Source organism: Pomacea canaliculata, linkage group LG7 (assembly GCF_003073045.1).
Source record: "Pomacea canaliculata isolate SZHN2017 linkage group LG7, ASM307304v1, whole genome shotgun sequence".
In the NCBI taxonomy this organism is placed as follows: Eukaryota; Metazoa; Mollusca; class Gastropoda; order Architaenioglossa; family Ampullariidae; genus Pomacea; species Pomacea canaliculata.
In genome coordinates, this window is record NC_037596.1 from 17591049 (window position 1) to 17612427 (window position 21379).

Sequence of the window (21379 nt, forward strand, 5' to 3'; positions counted from 1 at the left end):
GGCCGAATTAAAAATTGGCCTTAACGACTTTGTAATTATCCCTCATACGGGGTTGACCATTTTCAAAGAGTCCCAAAATTAGGCTGGGGCAAGGCGCGCGTTTTTAGGTCTAAACATTAAAAATAACAACTACGTGCAATAAAATTTTAAAGCAAACCAATCAAGTAAGTACTTATCTGACCCAGACAGAATACAGAAAAAATACGTTTTGGCATTTGGTTAACAATCAAAAGCATGCATACAACTGAATTATTAAAGCAAACTTGATAGAATTCTGTCCAAGAGAATAACTCCAGTAAGAAGAATAGCAATAGTCAAGCCTTTAAAAATGTTGTAAAAACTAATAAGGTTGTGGTTATTACGGCAACAACAATATAAACTCATAACTTGCCTTGTCTATATTTGCAGTCAACTGTAGTGTGCTCGTGTGTAAATTTCAACTCTTTTTTACCACAACTGTTTACAGACGATACAGAAATTGAAAAAACTCCACTTTTAGGGTAGCTGTAAGGGCAATCACATAAGCACGTAAAAATTCTATTTTGTAACAACTCACAGCCAACAACGAGATCTGTAATAAAACAGAAAAACCTGGATAAAATTTGTTTAAAATGCAAAAATCATTCTTACTGCACATTTGTCTTTAAACTCTAAAGATGATACTTAAAGCTCAATAAGTTATAATCCAAATAACATGAAAGAAGAAAAGCGGGAACCTCAAGTCAACGTGAATTGTCTGCCATTATATTTATCTACTTGCACTCAGAGAGAGAGAGAGAAAGAGAGAGACTGGATACCACTGTATATAAAACATAGATATAATTGTGCTTCTCAGTACGTAGACTTTCGTTTTCTTTTCTTACATCGTTTATTTAAAATAATGGCAGCTGAGAGGAAATGGGGACATCTGAAAAGTAATGCATAAAAACAATAAGAATGAATATTTAAAAAAACGCCTTGAAAAGTTTATATAAACCTCGCCCAATTTTTAAATTATTTAATTTTCTAAAGACATTTTAAATTAAATTATACTTGCCTTTTTTGCCATATGAATATGAATGGTAGACATCGAATGTGGACAAGTTTACGCCAGTAAACAATATATTCTGTATGCAGTCTCCATCTAATTCGAGTTCACATGTTACAGGCTCATCTTTTATCATAGAAAGAACACTAATTACAATTATTAAATATAGTAAAATAATGACAATATTGGTTATCCTTAATAGCGTGATTTTTATTTTATTTTCTGAAGAGGGAATAAAAACATACTGTTCTGCAAATATTAGAAAAGGAATGGTTTATAGGTCATATCGCTGGCTTCGCGAAAGTTTCTTCCAAGTATTTATTGTACTTTCTATTTAAAAGCATTTTTTGTAGCACTGTACAAGCCACTTACTCTTATTTAATCCTTGTTTTAGGAACCAAAGATGTAATCTGGGTGGAGAGTAAGTTTTTAACTGTAACTCCGGGTTCGTATTTACGAAAATTGCCAACTTTTTCATAGGGAAAATTACAACATACCTTGGAAACGAGCGGGTACGGTTACCTCTGGAGGTAAAGTAGTTTTCAAGTCGATGATTGGTTTGAAAACCGACTTAACAATTTCCCCTGCAGAAATAAAAAATGAGACTGAAAAAAATTATATGGTAAAGCAAAATTAAGTACAAAGCATCGAAAAGCAAAAATATAAGGAACTTAATGTCATAATGTTGATAATATTGTATTTGTTGTGAATTGTACAGTGCTCTACAACTAGGGAGTGGACAAAACTGCATATTAGAGAATCCACATCTAGCAGACAAGCTAAGGATATTGTTTTGTTAAGTGCACTCTTCACAACAAGTAATACAACGAAAACGTTTTAAAAAAACGCTGATAACCGATCAAACAGAATTTAAAAGGACTAAGGAGGATAATAGATCCAACAGACTGGAGAAAACATTTATAAATGTGAGCTTTAAAAATATGTATGACATACCCATCAGGCACGTTTAAAGTAATACAAAAAAGCATATATTTCATGCTTATTATCAGATGCATCCAGTATTTTCAGCATCTATTACCTTGCACAGTCAGTCAGCCGTCCCTTGATTAGTACCTGTCGTTGAGGGGATGGACACATGAAAAGACGCGGCAACTGACAGGCCGCCATCTTGTCTATTGTAGGCGATCGTCAACAGGTCCTGTACAGGACGATCATTCCAGTCTTTGTTCGTAAGTCAGTTCTTCATCTGACCATCCAAGGACAATCTTCGACAGGGTGTCGTGCCGTGTCACGTGGCCAAAGAAGATCAGCTTACGGTTGAAAGTGGAGGTTCCTAGTGTCCTACAATGTGGCAATCTTATTTCGTAGAAAGTCGTTGGTTTTATTTTCTCTGTATGAGATCCGGAGTAGCCTCCTCAGACACTAGCAGCCCCACCCTTCAAAACAACCATGCTACAGCAACCGCAAACGCAACACAAACAGAACGAGAGCCTAAACGGTAAGATCCCTCTTTTCGGAAGGGCTTATTATGCGTGTTGTCAAAAGTCATCAGGAAGCCAGCTTGCCGACCTATCAGGTGGAGGCAGCTTGCATAACACTGTCCCAACTGAAAAAAGGATCCTGAACCGGATCCTTGGCGGGGTGTAGTTGTGGCCTTATGCTCTACGGGGGGTGAATAGGAACAAGAAGAAGACAAAAAGCAGGCTAGATCCTATTTAGTATATCCCTTGCCTCTATTGCTGTCGCGGTTTTCTTACGGATATTTGACGTGAAGCTGCAGTCTTTGGAGAGGGTGGCTCCCAAGTAGTTGAAGCTGCTGACCTCTTGGAGCTGTACCCCGTTCATAGAGATGTCTGCTTTGCCACTGCTATTGAACGTAACATTTTTTTCAGTATTGGTCTCCATTCCATATGCATTTCAACTGTCTGTCAATCTGTTGGGGAAGTCTTGTGCCTGCTATTAGGTCTATGCCTAATGCCAAGGTGCATCTTCCATCATTTGAGATGGTCTTGGAGAGCTTCGAGCAGGATGTTTTAAAAGAAGATATTAAAAGGCATCGGTGATAATGAACATCTTTTACATACGCCTACCGTGGTGCGAAAGTAAGCTCCTATTTGGTTGTTCAGCAATACTGTTCTTGTTGGACTATTGTACAAGTATTTGATGACTTGAACGACGCCTACTTAAACGTTGCATTGTAACATTGCAATCCATAGCCTCTTGTCCCAGGCTCTGTTATAAGCCTTTCTAACGTCAAGTAAGTTGTGGTAGAGGTTCTGCTAATACTGATAATGTTTTGAGACAGATGAAAATTTGCTTAACTCTGCTTCTGAGTGATCACAGCTACTTTTAAGTGATTAATCGTTGTTCCCACTCTTTTCAACTTCGTAAATTATAATATACTAACACAATTTCACCGGTTTTGTCTACAGTTGTAAAAAATTTTACACACATCCACACGCACAATTGAACACATAAGCAAATACAAATAAATGTCAAGACATATCAGATAGAATGGTTACAAAACTCGTATCATTTTACTTACGTAATACGTGCAACTTTAATTTTGATTGCCTGGTGTGTATTGTTTTAGAATCTTCGTCTTTCCAGGACATTGTCCATATCACTTCTGTGTGTGAACTGTTCACCTTTTTGTTGAGTTCTGCTGGGCCATCATCAGATATGCATTGAACTGAATTTTTGAAAGTTACTTCACACTTGTTTTCCAACCGAACAACTCTTCCATCATCGTCGTATTTGCCATCGCTTCTTCTTGTCTGTACCTCAAGTCTGAAGAGAGCATCAGGGTCTTTACAAGAAGAAACGTCTATCCAGAATGAAAGGGAAAGGTTGCTGTTTTCCACAACCCAAGCTGCATCTTCTTTAAAAGAGTTGAAGTACAGTTGCGGACCTGCATAAAGTAAGAAAATATCACTGACACATTTCAATAATCTAAGCATTTAAAAAAACTGTTAATTTAAATACTTATTTGCAATAAAAGATATATAACACGATATAACCATGCCTTACTGTTTCGATATCTTCTTTTAAACCCTTATTTACTTATTTATTTCTATTTAAACTTCTTTTGAATTTTTTTTCTATTTCTTCTTGCCTGCATTGAAGCGGCATATACTGGTTCAAGCTGCTTGATTCACTACTTGTTACTACTACTAAAAGTAATAATACAATGACTACCACTAATATCAATATTAAAAATCTTTATTTCATTCAATGTGGTTTTTCCTGGTCATTCTGAAAAAAGGGCAATCAAAGATTTATAATACCTTGACAAGAACTTGGTTGAATATAGAGCGTGTTCAAAACTACGCTCATGAGAAGAAATATTTTCATATCCATAATCTGTAGAGTAACAATACAATACATGAGAGCTGTACCTTATGAATAAGTAGTTAAAATAATAATGTAATTAGTAGCAGCTTTACATGCTGATAATATTGGTCAATTCCTAAGAATATAGCCTAAAGTATCGTGAAAAGAGCAAAATGTACTGTCGAAACATGGTATTATAAGTAATTATTAATAATTATAATTAAATATCTGTATATTCAGATTTGTTTCAATGCCAATGACACAGGCAGCAGAGGTTGCTCGACGTGTGATAAGGGCATGAAAGAGAGAGATTGCGTGTGTTTTTATTACTACTGTTGTTATTCCCAGGTACAGGCTTGTAAGAAAATGAAAATAGCATGAAAGAAAACTACGAATATGAAAGAAACAAAATAACACAAAAAAATCCTAAAGAAACAGAGGAATAAGTGCAGGAAAACAACGTGGGTGTAGATACCAGCATTGTGATAAAGTTTTAGGTTGATGACATTAACTACTGTTAAAATGATTAAGAGTAGAGAGTGGGTGTGTGAGAATATGGGAAAGCACTCGTCAGCTATTGTGATTGAAGATATCATACTGATATAAAACATCACAATTTTGTGACAGGTGTACCCTGTTTTTCGGAAATACATTTCTTCTTCAACAAGATATTTTTTATTTCAATCTAGATAGGATTTATATTTCCTTTAAAACAATTTATTACTTAAACGATTTTGTCTATGTCCAGCTGATACGTATGGACCTATGTCTACATATCGAGTATGTGTGTGTACCTTATTTATTATAATGAATAAGACAACAGAAATTGTGTAAGTCTCTACAACCCATCACCGTACTAGGTGTCACTGTAGAGTTAAGACTTCTTTGCTTTTAGAAAGGAACAAAGTATGTAGCTGGATTATAAATCTACAAAAGGATATAATTATAATTAACTCACCGCTTAAGATTCTTGACTCGGCAAGCTAAATACAGTTCGTCAAAAGTCCCTTGTAAAACAATTTAATGCATAGTTTCTAGTAGGATGTTCGTTGTCGCTGGCTGCTTACCTTTGTAACATTAGTCACCATATACTACCTTGGATGTTCAGCTGTGTCGCGCCTTTACTGACTGTGTAGCTTCTTCTTCGCTGGCTGGCTTAGTATATGCCTGCTTATTAGTCATTGGGAATTATCATTTTATCATGTTTATCTGTCATGTTATGCGCGTTGTTAGATATGATATACAGAGCTAGTCAGCCAGAATGCTTGTGTTTGATATATATTCAACTTTTTCAGAGCTGGTTGGATTCTATTAGCACACTTCATTAATCCGTTATACTGCTTGCCTATATTGTTTTTTTTCTGGGATTTCACCGATCTGACATATAGTCTCTTCTCTTGCCTAATCTAACACTAGCTTGCTCATTGAAAGAAGTTCAAAGAAAGAAAGAAATTGATTTCATCCGGGATGAGAAAACAAAGCCGAGAGCTAAAACAAAGGTGTGCATTGTAATCGTGTGCGACTATATTGTCAACAAGCAAATTGCACGTAGTATGTTTGTAAACCAAAGCAGAAACTATCAAGAGTCTTTATATGATTTTACTGTTTAGTTCGAAACTGTTGTTAGCCTGATATTAGTGAAGTAAGGGCCATGGATAGATGAAGTACATCTTGCCGAAGAAAAAAAAATACCGAGAGATGAGTTCTGTTTCTGGTCCCTATTTTAATGCTGTTCGATATCCTGTCATAATATGTGTACGTGAAATTCTACTAAATTGCAACTTTATTCACCGGTAACATATATAATAAGTGCATTATCGCTGTATAGTCTTCCTAAAAATGTGTGGGCTGCAAAATCATAAGAAAATTTGTTGTGTTTCATCTTGAATTAAATGTGCGATAAGTGTAGTAGCTCCTTAAATACGAAAAATTCAAAATAAACTAACTACAAATTTAAATCAAATATTAAGCATGACATAATTCTGCGAAAAATGGATTTCAGAAATAAATTTGTGAATGCACGTTTATAAGCTCAACGTCTGTCAACAACGCACGCTCATCATCAGTTGAGGGTTCAGCACGACCGTGGGTCATTTGTGCTAACCCTAGCCAGCTTGAATACAGCAACCGACTTCTTCACAGGTGTGTAGTAAGAGGAAACCTCAGCAAGTGTCTTGCCCTGTCCTCGAGGACTTCCTTTGGGTTTCATACTTTTCTTTTGCAGATACTTTATGCATGCTGTGGCCTCTGTTTTTCCATTTTTTAGATTAACGACTACCCTTGACGATTGTATGGGCCTAAAGTGGACACAAATTAAAATATAAATCTGTATTAGTTTTTTCTAAGTTTAAAAGAAGTCACTGTGTGTTACCACATCAATATTGTTGAGCTAGGTATAGCTGTATAAATCTAAGCCTTATCTAGAAAGTGTTCATAAGCGACACCCATCGTTATCTGATTAGGAGTGTGAGTCATCTTCCCCTTTGTGCTGACCTTTATAATCAGGACATGAAAAGATAAATTAGCATTGTTAATAACTTTTAAGCTCGTTGCCTGTGTTATCTGTATATTTAATGATAGACTGCGTTCGAGGGAGCCGATCTGTATATGATCAAAGTTTGTGTCTAAATGGAGTTTTAGTACTGTAAACTTTGTCATTTCTTTTTAATCCATAATAAACGACATGGGAACTGCTGCCACGGTGCATAGAGCCAACGGTTCTAAAGACACAAAAAGAAGACTATTGGTCATTGGGTCTAACTAACAAAATCTTAGTATGGCTTTTAGAATAATCACCTTCACGAATGTCTGATGCCCTGCTTGTGAAATAATCACTAAAAATGTGTAAATGATGTTAAGCAGAGTAGAAAGCGGGCAGTGGTGTTACTGTGAGAAGTCCAGTCATTTAATTACAGATGTCAAATAGCCCTTTGAAAAGGTGCATTCGATCATTTGAGCCTGAAAATATAATGTGTTGGGCTTGTTGACACAGTAACGCTTCGCATCGCGATGTTATAAATCTCTTTGTGGATGGTGAGTCCAGTCTTCTGCCAAACACGCTCAGCTCACCGGTGAGTACACTTCAGGTACGGAGGTCAACCTGGACCTTTGAATAGCACGGTGGACATTTGGACGTCAGAGGTCGAGACACTGGAGCATGGTCATCAACACAGCCAATCCTATCAACAGAGGGAGGCTGGAGCAGTGCCTTCTGCTGCTCTTTGGACGCGAGCATATTAAACAAAGGCCACAAGAGAGGATCGGTATCCATGTTACAGCACTTGGTGTGGGCAGAAAAAAGTTGAGCAAAGAAAGATTGGAAAACACCCTTCCTCCATAAGTGAGTAATCCAAAATATTCAAGCAGCAATAAACAAAAAGGGAACATCAAGAAAGCATTGTTTATTCGCATGGTTTGCTTTGTGTACATGTATTGAACTTATAAAAATGCATTTATCGATGTGTATACCAAAAAGATTTTAGCATTGGACAGGCCTGACGAGAGGGGGGGACAGGGGGGTTGGTGTACCCGGGCCCGCGGCTGTCAAGGGGGCCCGGCCTTGGTCAGTGGATTTTTTTTTCTTCTTCTCTTTTTTTTTTTTTTAAGGAAAGGTCTAAGGACAGAACACCCAAGCATTACACACAGAAGTTGAGTTTGAGTGTAGATATTGAGATTCGAATTGTAAACGTACATTATATACTGGGAAAATAATTTACGATTACAAGTACAAGGGGCCCGGAGAGGTCGTCTGTCCCGGGGCCCGGCTGGCTCTCGGCGGCCCTGGCATTGGAGATAATTTATAGCAGCAAATCATGAGGATTTTTTAATTTATAGCAGCAAATCATGAGGATTTATAAATAATAAGATGTTAACTAAAATGTATTTTCTCTGCCATCTTTTCCAATCTTTTCTCAACAAAAGACTGTATAGATTTGTAATATAAACATTTTTATTATCAAAAAAGTTATAATTCTATGCACATATTTTAACTTTTCCGACGAAGTTGAATACACACAGCCTGAAACCTTTCATTTTCTACTCTCTCTCTCTCTCGCGCGCGAATATTCTCACTCTTTAAAACGCAAGTCAGTAACAAAACAGAGACAGCTGAATAGAAATAATGAAAACATTCGTTTCATTTTATTGCTACACTACACTTTTCATGTTACACCAAACAACTTCATCTAGACTCAAAAAACAGGTCGATACATGCAAAAATATTGTCAGAAACAGTCAATCGATTTGTATATGGCATGCACTTAGTAAACACACTTTGTATTATCAGTACCATACACTAACTTCTAGCAAAAAATTATTTTAAAAGCTAATTTGTTAAATACTGTTTCTCATGGGTTTTAGTGTAGGACCTTCATCGAAATCAGTGCCTATATAGTACTGACCTCTCAAAGGAATTTCTGGGTATCTCGTTTCCCAATTGAACGCTCTAAATTAATGATTCTAGTGTTTCCAACAAACAAACATCAACATCTTTAGCACATTGTTATAAATTAAAGTTATTGCTCGTTCATCTTTCCCTAGGATTCAGTGCTGGTGACCCCAGGTTGAATGTAGAACAAAAACTAATTGGAAATAAAATATTACAGTAAGCTTTACTAATTACAGTTGTAGCCTTTCGTAATTGGCCTTAGATTTGACACTCTTTTCCTCTTAAAATAATAATTACACTTTTACGAAGGAACAAATCCTCGCGAAAGAAAAAGCAAACACAGAAAATAAAATCTCATTACAAAGCAACAACTTGACTGATTTGTGTAAACTATGCACAACTCAACAATACATAAATAGCTGCACTAAAGAAGAAAAAGAGAGAGAGAGAAAGAAAGAAACAAAAGAAACAAAGAATGGGAAAAAAGAAACAAAATAGCTTAAAGTAACAAAAGTATTAGTAATTCAAAAGTAAAAGAAACATAAACACAGTGTTTTCAAACACATTTATAATAAATAGCAGAGTTAATAGTTACTTCCTCTTCCTGGCTCATGTCATTGTCGTTTGTTCAAATGCAAGATAAGGACCAAGAGAGGCTATAAGAGTCGAATCGGAATATACGAAGTAGACATTTCATGCCGATTTCAGTTTTTTTCTTTGTTTGTTTTTGTTTGTTTGTTTTTTGTTTGTTTGTTTGTTTTTTGTTGGTTTTTTGTTGTTGTTGTTTTTTGCAATATCTAAGCAGGAAATAAAAAAATAAATATAAAATACTTTAAATATTTAGGACGTGCCCTATAAAAGAAGATAATACATCCTAATATGAATAAGGATTCTTTTTAAGACAGATAAATTAAAGGAACACATTATGAATACGGTAAATCACATAAAAGCATAACAATGATCATATTCGTATTGTTCTTACGAATTTTTATCTTTTTAAAGTGCTCAATACATGCATAAGGTGCTGAACCAGATTTAAAACATTTGCTCTTATAATAATGCTGTTATACAATAATGTTCATACAATGATATGTGCAGGGTATGTCCCTATTCTGTTGATTAATTTCCCGTTAATTTTTCATTTTTCTAAAGAAGGTTCCATGGTAATTGTTTTTACATTTTCTTGAATCTGTTGTTATCCTTCGTTCGGCTTTGAAAAAATATATATGTGCGACCCTCCACGACGAAATGAGTCTTAAGTCGCGCGGAGCAGTTGTGTGCTAGAGGCCCCGAAAGGTGATAGGGGTCAGTTTTGTGCAGTTTGAGTTTTGTTTAAAAATGGATTCCTTGGCCATAAACTATCAGGAAAATACATTGTTTTGTTAAAATAAAAGTTAGAAATTGACTTAAAATACGTTTTAATTGAAGTAGGATCAGTGTTGATATTTACATTGCAAAGAAATAATTCACCATAAATGTTGTGTCTTCTTCTAAAGCTACCTTAGCTAGTCTTAGTATAGTCTATTTTTTACTTTACATATAAAATACGCACTGATCCGTCCACGGCTTGTCATGATCTTACTTCCCAGCTCACGAAGGTGTAAAGGTGGATTGCTGTGTCTGCCGAGACCAAAGCTTATACTCTCTTGCGGAGTACTGCGCTGTTAGTCTCGGCGAGCCTAAACAAAGAATGTGACTAAACCGGAAGCTTTATATACACCTGCCTCGCTTTAGTGGTTCATCTGAAATGTGCCTAAGCCGGAAGCTTTGTACACACCTGCCTCGTCTTAATAGTTAACTGGAATTTTCGTCTGCCAGCAATCCAGGATTAGACGTTCGTGTACCAGCTAGATTGGCGTATGCCTGCAGCTGAAATAAAATAAATCGCTCCAAAATTGGTTGAATGATGCTGTTTATGAAAGGCAACATTTGCAAACAAAATTATCAAATGTCGGTCTCACTAATAATTCCTCTTCGAGTGAGTCTTTGTCGGGTTCTGTGTGTGTGTAGGTGTGCACATATGTGTGCTCATATACCTGCATGAATGTGTGTTTCTATGTTCATATATTTTACGAGACTTACCTATATTGATGTTCCTTTTTTACCTGTACTCTCGTAAGTAGTCAGACAGCGACAAGATTTTCCTCGAATGTTTGAAATAGGTGTAGTTAATTTTTCCTCGCATTGATCGTAGGTGTACCGCCGTTGACACGTAGACCGTTGCCTTCTTGACATCGTTTTACAGGATTGAAAGATAATTTCTAAGATAGAGAGGGAATAAAGGTGACGCGTGGATCTCAGCATGCAGATAAGTACCCGCCGAGGTCGGCAGATAGCACCGAGGTCTAAACTACTCCCATCATATTTTAGCTTGTGTCAGTTTTCAACATCGCTGAATTTTCTAGTGTCATTATGCAGTTTCTTCTATTTTACAAATAGAACGATCATAATAAAGACTGAGTTGTATGATTCAAAATAGAACCATGTCCCATTCTTTATTGCACTGGCGTATTAAATGTCATTTAAATTGAATGACCTTTGATGTTCTTACAAGAATAGGAAAACTATTTCAGTTCACAATAAACATATTCCTTCCAGCCTTATGATTAGGTATTACACTCAAATTGCTTAATAGTAGACTTAACCTCCAAATTTAATAGCTTCAGTCTTTAGTCTTAGTAAATTACTAAATCACTTTTTTGAATGACATTAATATGCAAGCCGAATCACTTACTTAGTGCATTTGATGTATCGTGAACGAGAAAATATCATTAGTGTACTAAGCACATGTATCTTAGCGTATAAATGTGGACTCTAATCGTTTTTTTTCTTTTTCTTCTTCTTCTATTTATCATCATCATTATTATTATCATTATCATTATAGCATATGTTTTTTGAAAAGATTTTCTATAAAATGTACTAAGTACAAAACTTGGCCGGATGTCTGTTTGGCTGACTGATGGACTTATATGCCGTGCCACCAGCTAAGACTGTATCACGGCGAAAAAAAGTGAAACACCCTTTTTATATGCACCAACTACAATTATGTCTCTTAAATGTGCATTCAAGCCCATTTTTTACTTGAGCGCAACTCTTTAATTCAGTATACTATTTTATCTATCTTTTTCTTTCTGTCTTTCTATTTTTCTTTCTTTCTAGTTTATTCTCACGCAAGTGCATGATTATGTACCATGTAAATTACACTTTTGTTCTTATTCTTAAGATCTCTAAAATAGCTTTAAGCACTATATATTTTATACTTACTGTTTACATGTGTGGCATTACTCTTATCTTGAGCATCCGCACCTGCATAATCAGAATAGTTCTCTGATTTACTGATCAGTTTGGTATTCAAAAATATAATTTTGTGAGTTACTATTTTTAACTAAATTTGCATTGGCTTCTTCTCTTGCATTTCTGTATTGCTTCCCCAAAACATCTTGGGGTCGCTGAAGGCGATTTGACTACAGATGTAATTTCTTAGTCAATAGACTGGTTATCTGATAGCCTTAGAAAAAAGAGAGACATGTGTGAAAATACATTTCTTCACAACCTACGTAGACGCTTATTTCACTGTGATGTAAAAAGTTTACTTACACGACGCGTTCAATTTCACTCTTATTTGCCTGGTGTTTGCTTTAAATGAATCCTGGCCTTTCCAGGTCATTGTCCATACCACTTCTTTGTGTGATCCGTTAACTGTTTTGTTGAGCTTTGCTGGACCGTCATCAGAAATGCATTGAACAAAATTATTGAAAGTTACTTCACACTTCTTGTTCAAGCTAACAATTCTTCCATCATTGACGTATGTGCTGTCGCTTCTTCTCGTCTGTACCTCCAGTCTGAAGAGTGCATCCGGGTCTTTACAAGAAGAAACGTCGAGCCAGAACGTAAGAACAAGATTGTAGTTTTCAGACGTACAGACTGTGTCTCCCTTTAGAGAGTAAATGGAGAGCTCTGGGCCTGCAAAAAATGAAAAAGTGACTTAATGTTGCAATAATACTTGCTTAGTTAGCTTATTTTCGTCTTAATGGCTCACAGCTGATTTGCAAAAGCACAAAGCAAAAATTGTTTGCTTCGCTAACTTACTTCTAGCAGTAGAATTTTAACATTTTACATTTATGTCACAAATCACGTCACACACTGACGTCACGCGCGTTCACACAACACAAAACACTGCGATCTGCCAATGGGCTTCTCGTGTACTTTACTAAAAGAAAATAAAGCCCTTACTTATCCTCTCTCTCGGGGAAAGCGGGTCATAGGTCTGGTAGACCCGAAAACAAATTAAACAAAACCACAAAGCATAAACATTCACTAGCTATCCAATACACATGACATTCACCTGTCCTCTCTCAACGGTGGTAGTTCCACCGTGCCTGTCCAATTCCCGCGGTTGTGATAATACAAAGCGCCACTCTGGAAGTAAGTCTCGAGCGCACATAGTTTCTCAGATATTGTATATAAAGATTAAACACTTACAGTTACTTGTTTACTCACGTCTCCGCCGCGACATAAAAGTCCGATCTCTGGGGCACGAACGCTCCTTCACTGTCCACGGCGAACGTACAGACTCACTTACACACACAACACCTATTCCAATAGAATCCCAGTGCTCCCTCGCAGTCCACGGCGAGCGTACAGGTTGACTCACACATGAAAACACATATTCCCACGGAATCTCCACGTAGCCAGCTCACACTAGGCTAATACACTTGAGAACACATACTCCACGACGCTGGGGTCGCGGACAGCTACCACTTGCACTGTAAAACCTTCCACGTCTCAGCGGCTTCTTTGGGACAACACACTCCAATGGATCTTTCACCAGTGCTCACTGCCAGTGGATCCCTCCTAGGTTCTCTCAGGAGTTTCTCAGAAGCTCTCTCCGGAGTTCCTCGACTAGGCAAGCATTCTCTCCGTAAGTTCTCGCAGAAGTTCTCTCTCTCTTCCACGTAGTTCTCTCCATAAGTTTCTTAGAAGCCCTCTCAGAAGTTCTTGACTAGGCAAGCACTTCGCTCCATAAGTTCCAGGTCACCATAAGTTCCTGTAACTCGGTGGGTTAATTAATGTACTGAATTTATATCCTGCTACATATTGTGCCAAAACTTCAAGTGAAAAATATATTTACTCTAGAAATTAAATCATTTATACAAATCATTTAGAAACACCTCTCTTTACATCCTCAATCAAATTCACTATTTCTGCAACAATTAATCTGTTACCTTGACTAGGCAAGGAACTTAAACCAATCATTCCCGGTCCCTGTAACCACACGTACAGCAAGACCATCCGACTTGGCGGTTTCGTTGGGAATGCTCATACACTGTTCTCTAAGCCTAAGCTTGGGGTGAACTTTACTCACTACTTGTGCCCGGTTTGCACGAGGATTTCATTTTAACACGGGCACGTTCACACTCTCCCAAAAAGACACACACACACACACAGGAGGCACGGACTGGTCCGTGACATACCTCCCTCCTCTAAATAAAAAAATGTTACAAACATTTTTTCTAAGTAACTATTATAACATTCCTTATTCACATTTCACATAATTTACATTTTATATCAACTTTTCTAAAAACTTTTGCAAACTGACCATGACCACCACTCTCTACAAAAAAAAAACAACAGCAATAATTATTCTATTTTTAACTTAAAACAGTAGTTTTCAAGGTTAGAGCGTCTACTATCCTAATTTCCGTCCCTTAGCTGACGTTTTTTTGTATATGTCACAAGTTTGGCAATACTGGCGTACGTCCCTCCGTATGCCAGGCCACCAAAAGTGGCTGAAGACCCTTTCTAGGGTATTTCTCGTGCCTTGGTGTCCAGCGAATGGGCTGTCATGGGCATATTCCAAGACAGTAGATCTTAGTGCCTGTGGCACAACTATTTGAGTGACATCTGATTGCTGTGGCCGTTGAAAATGTCTGTACCAGATACCCTTCTCCACTTTGAAGGAGCTGTTTAACCAGTCGGTTTTCGTAAAGTAAGGCGTTAGGGTGTGATCTTCCCTCTGCTTTTGGATTAACTCCGATTTAGAAATGCCTACTGCTGGTAAGGCTGGACTCAAGAGTGCGGGTGCTTGGTTCGCTTCCCTGGCTCGTGCTCTTGTCACTACTGCAGCGCTTGTTGATACAGGTTGGTATTCGGCTGTAAACGTTACCTCTTGCACGCCTGGAATGTTGCCTATTATGACATCAGTTACTGGATTCTTGATTACACAACATGTAAGTGGTCCAGTGAAGAAAGGCGTGTCCACCTGCACTCGTGCTAGAGGAAATACTTCCTTACGTCCTCCGAAGGTAAGACACGTTTGGTTTTTTCCCAGATATTCTGAAGGTGCCACTAAACTCGCTCGAATGCCAGCTGTAGTCGCTCCAGTATCCCTTAATACCTGCACTGCTTTTCCTTTTACCATCCCAGGGTAAAGAGGCAATGACCCCGCCTCTTGCGTGGTGGTAGAACACAAGACTGCGACGTTTGCCACTTCCTGCTTTACATCACACACCGAAGCAGGTTGAGCTCGTTGTCTATTATTGGCACAGAAGCGTGCTTTGTGTCCATAACCTTGGCATGTAAAACATTGAAGTCTGGTACTTGGTTTGACAGAATCCGGCTTGGACTGGTTTGGCGATACTGTTCGTTTTTGTTCACTCCACGGTCGCCGGTGTACTGGTGGCGAGTTAGTCGATGGCCTACTTCTGTTGTCAACTGGTGGAGTCCTATGAGAGTAGGTACTAGGAGGGGTTGGTCTATTAGTTGTCCCTTGCGGCCTAGCAGTCCTTGGAGTTGTGCAGCTTGCATTCGCAAACATGGTCGTCTCTTGTCGGCGCGCTATGTTCTTACCGGGATGGGCCTTCCGATACTTCTCAGCCGACTCTATCATTTCTGCTGCCGATTTAGGATCCCTTTCCTTTAGAAATACTGCCATATCTTTAGAAATGCTCTGCATTATCTGTTCTCTTAAGACGAGGTCTCGCAGGCTTTCGAATGACTTGTCTATCCCTGCCAACGTTATCCATCTATCCAGTAAGCTGGTTACTCTAGTCAGAAAAGCGGGCATAGACTCTCCTTCCGCTGGTCTCACTGACCTCAGTTTTTCTCTGAATCCATCTTCCGTACACTGGAATTTCAACAACAATTGCTTTCTTAACTCTTCATACGCCACTTGTCCCTGCGCACAGAGTGCGTGATATAACTTGAGAGCTTCTCCCTGAATAGTAGCGGACAAATGTAATGGCCACAAATGTCTGGGCCATCGGAGGGCTTCCGCATGGGCCTCAAAACGGAAAAGAAAAGAATCTATGTCATCTAAATCTTCCTTAAATAGAGGTAATTTCGGAATAAATCCTTTAGGGGTTACTTCTCTTACTTGTGCCTCGCCATTAGGTTGACCATTTCCTAACCTAAGTCTAGCTAGTTCAAATTCCCTCTCTCTTTCTCGCTCGCGCTCCTCCCGTTCTGCCTGTTCTTTCTCTCTTTCTCGCTGAATCTTTTCTTTTTCCAACCTCTCCTCCCTTTCTGCCTGTTCTTTCGCTCGTCTTTCTTCCCTTTCATTTCTCTCCCTTTCAAGCCTCTCTTCCCTTTCCGCCTTCTCATATTTCTCTATTCGCTGAATTAAATACTTAGTGAGCGCCTCGCCCGTTAAACCTATGCTCTCCCCTTGCGCTTTAAAGGCCTCAATATCCATGATTACTTCTAAAAAGAAAACACAAAATTTCTAATTACAGAGGTATACCCTGTCACTAGCCAGAAACAAGTTAGCAAACTCAAATTTACCAGTGACTACACTAACCTGCAAAACTCTCTCGTTCAAAATTTTACCATACTACACTTAAACAAAATATCACCAAAGGTAAACAGAATATCATTAAAGGTAAAGTGCTTTTCAAGGAATTTGTCAAATCGTTTTCAAATTCCCACTCAAAACTAGGACATGAATCACAGAAAGAATTAAATATTATAAGTTCACACTCAGCATCAAATGGCAAAGTGAATTAGAGAAAGCCCAAAAAAATTTTTCGTAAAATTGTAAGAGAGCAAAAGCGACCCTAAAAGAGAAAGACTTCTTACTCCTACTCACTCACACATCCAATCAAGAAGAACAGAGAAATTTAGCGACAGACGAGAGACAGGAAGGCACAGTAACTAGTCCCTTACTACGGGTAGAACTATACACACCCGTAGACCCGTAAAACTGGAGACGGGATCACAGCATGGCGTAACTACACATACCAAATAATTAATCAAAAAAATACAAAGTGCTGGTAACACGTTCTGGCAGCACTTGTTCAAAATAAAGTCATGAGGCAATGGGTGGCGACCGCAAACGGTGACCACAACACACACAAAACTGTAGTGCTAACAGAAGATGATAAGCGACAAAGTACAGCTTCCGCACAACACAATACCAAACGAGACAGGCCCACGACAGATCACGTCGGGGTCACCAAATATGTCACAAATCACGTCACACACTGACGTCACGCGCGTTCACACAACACAAAACACTGCGATCTGCCAATGGGCTTCTCGTGTACTTTACTAAAAGAAAATAAAGCCCTTACTTATCCTCTCTCTCGGGGAAAGCGGGTCATAGGTCTGGTAGACCCGAAAACAAATTAAACAAAACCACAAAGCATAAACATTCACTAGCTATCCAATACACATGACATTCACACTGTCCTCTCTCAACGGTGGTAGTCCACCGTGCCTGTCCAATTCCCGCGGTGTGATAATACAAAGCGCCACTCTGGAAGTAAGTCTCGAGCGCACATAGTTTCTCAGATATTGTATATAAAGATTAAACACTTACAGTTACTTGTTTACTCACGTCTCCGCCGCGACATAAAAGTCCGATCTCTGGGGCACGAACGCTCCTTCACTGTCCACGGCGAACGTACAGACTCACTTACACACGCAACACCTATTCCAATAGAATCCCAGTGCTCCCTCGCAGTCCACGGCGAGCGTACAGGTTGACTCACACATGAAAACACATATTCCCACGGAATCTCCGTAGCCAGCTCACACTAGGCTAATACACTTGAGAACACATACTCCACGACGCTGGGGTCGCGGACAGCTACCACTTGCACTGTAAAACCTTCCACGTCTCAGCGGCTTCTTTGGGACAACACACTCCCAATGGATCTTTCACCAGTGCTCACTGCCAGTGGATCCCTCCTAGGTTCTCTCAGGAGTTTCTCAGAAGCTCTCTCCGGAGTTCCTCGACTAGGCAAGCATTCTCTCCGTAAGTTCTCGCAGAAGTTCTCTCTCTCTTCCACGTAGGTTCTCTCCATAAGTTTCTTAGAAGCCCTCTCAGAAGTTCTTGACTAGGCAAGCACTTCGCTCCATAAGTTCCAGGTCACCATAAGTTCCTGGTCTCCATAAGTTCTCTCTCTCCATAAGTTCCTGTAACTCGGTGGGTTAATTAATGTACTGAATTTATATCCTGCTACATATTGTGCCAAAACTTCAAGTGAAAAATATATTTACTCTAGAAAATTAAATCATTTATACAAATCATTTAGAAACACCTCTCTTTACATCCTCAATCAAAATTCACTATTTCTGCAACAATTAATCTGTTACCTTGACTAGGCAAGGAACTTAAACCAATCATTCCCGGTCCCTGTAACCACACGTACAGCAAGACCATCCGACTTGGCGGTTTCGTTGGGAATGCTCATACACTGTTCTCTAAGCCTAAGCTTGGGGTGAACTTTACTCACTACTTGTGCCCGGTTTGCACGAGGATTTCATTTTAACACGGGCACGTTCACACTCTCCCAAAAAGACACACACACACACACAGGAGGCACGGACTGGTCCGTGACAATTTACTTTTGAATAATAAAATCTTTGACATGTCAAACGTTTCTGTTAAATAGCTCACAATACGCTTAAAGTGTGATCCGGTTTTCTTTGTTTCCTGGCTGTTTTTCCTGTTTCATATTTTACTGATAGATAAATTATGTGACATACGTAAGACTTACATCTTTTCAGTTGTGCGTTTACTGGTTGTCGCAACAGTAAAATCAGCATGATAAACTTTGCTTTGAACATCTTGACATGTTACTCACATGACCAAATATCTGGAATGACTGAAAAGGGCAATGCTGCTCGGAACTAGAAAAACTAACAGGAAGTTCTCCTCTTCCGTGTAGCATATTGAGTTCATGAACGCTCATCAACTCTTTAAGACCTCTTGTGCTCTGGAAATTAAAAGAGGCAGTTATTTGTATTTACTACAGAAAATGTTTGTGAGCATAAAATATTTCTCATCTATCAATGACTTTCTAGCGCTAATGTTGTCTTGTTTGTGACTTCCACTTGTGTATATGAATGATTATTAACACACTATATTATCAACAAACCGGCAATCATGTGAATGTCCTCTTCTTCTTGTTTTTTTTTTTTTTTGGTAGGTGCTGAAAGTCGTAACCACAACATATATGGTCAAACAGATTATGAAAACCTTTTGATTATACTCATACTATATGATATACATCATCTTTCCTTTGAGAGTTTAGAATGTTATAAAACACCTAGATAGCGAGTGTGGTCTTCTTATTTTCATGTCTGTCAAGTAAGCCCTCTCTGTTCTAGTTATTTTCACATTGTTGATATCGCTATTGCGAGCTGAGGTGTCAGATTCTCCTCACAACTTCACACTGTTATCTTCTTATCGTTTGTCATCACCACATCAGCAGCAGTTCTTGGGCTTTATTTCTTACTTTATGGTCCTTACAATTATTATCAAGATAATACGTTCAAACCTGGCTGCCTATCACTTTTCTGAGTTCCTAGAAATGTTAAATTGCAAATGTGTCAGGCGTAATTTAAATTTAATACTGGTTACATCTTATTGTTGAAATCTAGATTAAGCTTTGGTGTAACAATGATAAAGAAATAAGGCCAGTAGTATATGTAACATTAGTGTGGCCATACTGTTCAAAGGTAGGAGTAGGATGTTAGCCTTAAGTCTCACAAGTATAATGTAAATGTATTTTCATCTCAGCGCCTTTTTATATTATTAGAATCTAAAAGTGCGATAAACCCGGATTCAGCTTATCGTAAAAAACTTGCGATCTTCTTAACTCATTACAGTCGAAAAGTTCACCGAGGTCACATTCCCCTCGTAAGTATTAAATTCACAGATTTTAAAAAAAATCATAAAAATAACTGTAAGAGATAGAAAAAAATGTAAACTAATAATAAGAGATCAAACTGTGTGAAACAAAAATGTTTACATTTGAATCCTGCATGAACAGTCACTTATTAGGTAATCCAAAGCAACTTAGGTAGGTGTCTGTGCATTAGTGTACCTATGATTATTTTAAACTCTATAGACAAGGAAGAAGATAGAACGGGTGAGAAAGAAAGTGAATAAGGGATATTTTAAAAATTTACTTGACAAAATACTTTAGGAGATTTAAAAGCCAGAGTTGCTCGGTGGAAATATTGAGCAGCAGAAACCGTTAGTCTCACCTCACAAAATTCAACAATATTCAACAAGGTAACCCGTGGACCCATTTTCCGTGGTCGTTTATAATACTGGCTTACTCTGGTTTTGAAGGGATTAAGGACTAAAAATTCTTGCTAATTAAAGAAATGTGAATAATAATAAACAAAAATGTTATTTTGAACGAATAGTATAGAGTTAAATAGAGCCTTTTTATCTTTAGGTGAAAGACATCAGTGTTTACTGTGTAAATTATTTGTTCTGGTCTTATGCGTGAAGACAAAAATAGAAACTACCCCTTTCCCCACCAAAAGAAGAAAGAAGAAATGGAAAAAAATACTTTGATTAACACGTTTCTTTCAATGTGACAGGTGTGTACAAGTTTCGTCATTTAAAATAATTCAGTTCTTTCCCCTTGAGTTCAAACTTTCCCTCCTGAGTGTAAGTTCGCTGCAACGGTAGACTGTTTACAATCATTAACAATCTGACAAGAAATAGTTTAGTTTTAATAGTGCTCGATCTTTAATGATCCTCTTGCAAGCATGATGGCCCTTTGATCGACTTAATTATTTATTAAAGTCTTTATTTATATTAGTTTCATATACATATTTTTTTCTTTTTACAAGTTAGAGTTTTGTCTCAGTTAAATCAGCTTAAAACGATTTAGTTTATAATGTAGAAGTAACAAAAAGGCATGAAAATGATGGATGGGTAGAAGCTACAAGTCTAATTTGAAGTACTTTGGTTCATTTTTCTTAGTTCTTTACCACACAATCCAGAGACTTCATCAACGTGTACAACAAACAAGGGGAAAGAACTGGATGGAAGAAATATTTGACACCTGCCAAGAAGTTTGAAATTTCTAAACAATATCATGCAAAATGATAATGACATAAAACGATATCTTTAGATATTTAAAATTATGAGGACCAAACCGATTGAGCGTAAACGCTCAACTAAATATTAAAGTATGAAAATATAAAAATGAAGAGTTTGCATGTGTTATTTGTCACTAAAAATTCAGAAAGAAATTTGACTACAATGAAAAACAAAATGTGTTTTATAATTTAATTGAAATAAAAGGAATGAACCTCTTTTAAGTGTTTCGCAGATTAATTAAGGTGACTGATCGTTTTAGTTCGTCTGTGTTAGTGTTAGTACATACATAGATGCGTTTTTCACCGATCCATCAATAAGTCAT

General features: G+C 37.8%; 2 protein-coding genes across 2 annotated transcripts; both read right to left on the reverse strand.

Annotated features, from left to right (window-relative positions):
• Positions 1 to 872: 872 nt before the first annotated feature.
• Positions 873 to 5464, reverse strand: LOC112567482. Its single transcript, XM_025244176.1, has 6 exons — positions 5389 to 5464; positions 4276 to 4351; positions 3534 to 3899; positions 1525 to 1611; positions 1037 to 1153; positions 873 to 907 (listed from the first exon to the last, which is right to left on the reverse strand). The coding sequence occupies exons 1-6, from the start codon at positions 5407 to 5409 to the stop codon at positions 873 to 875; spliced, it is 702 nt and encodes a 233-aa protein (XP_025099961.1). The 5' UTR covers positions 5410 to 5464.
• An 8918-nt stretch (positions 5465 to 14382) lies between these two features.
• LOC112569193 lies at positions 14383 to 18438 on the reverse strand. The gene is made up of 2 exons (XM_025246918.1): positions 18306 to 18438; positions 14383 to 18125 (listed from the first exon to the last, which is right to left on the reverse strand). Exon 2 carries the CDS (start codon positions 16399 to 16401, stop codon positions 14398 to 14400), a length of 2004 nt encoding a protein of 667 aa, XP_025102703.1. The 5' UTR covers positions 16402 to 18125; positions 18306 to 18438; the 3' UTR covers positions 14383 to 14397.
• Between the last annotated feature and the right edge of the window lie 2941 nt (positions 18439 to 21379).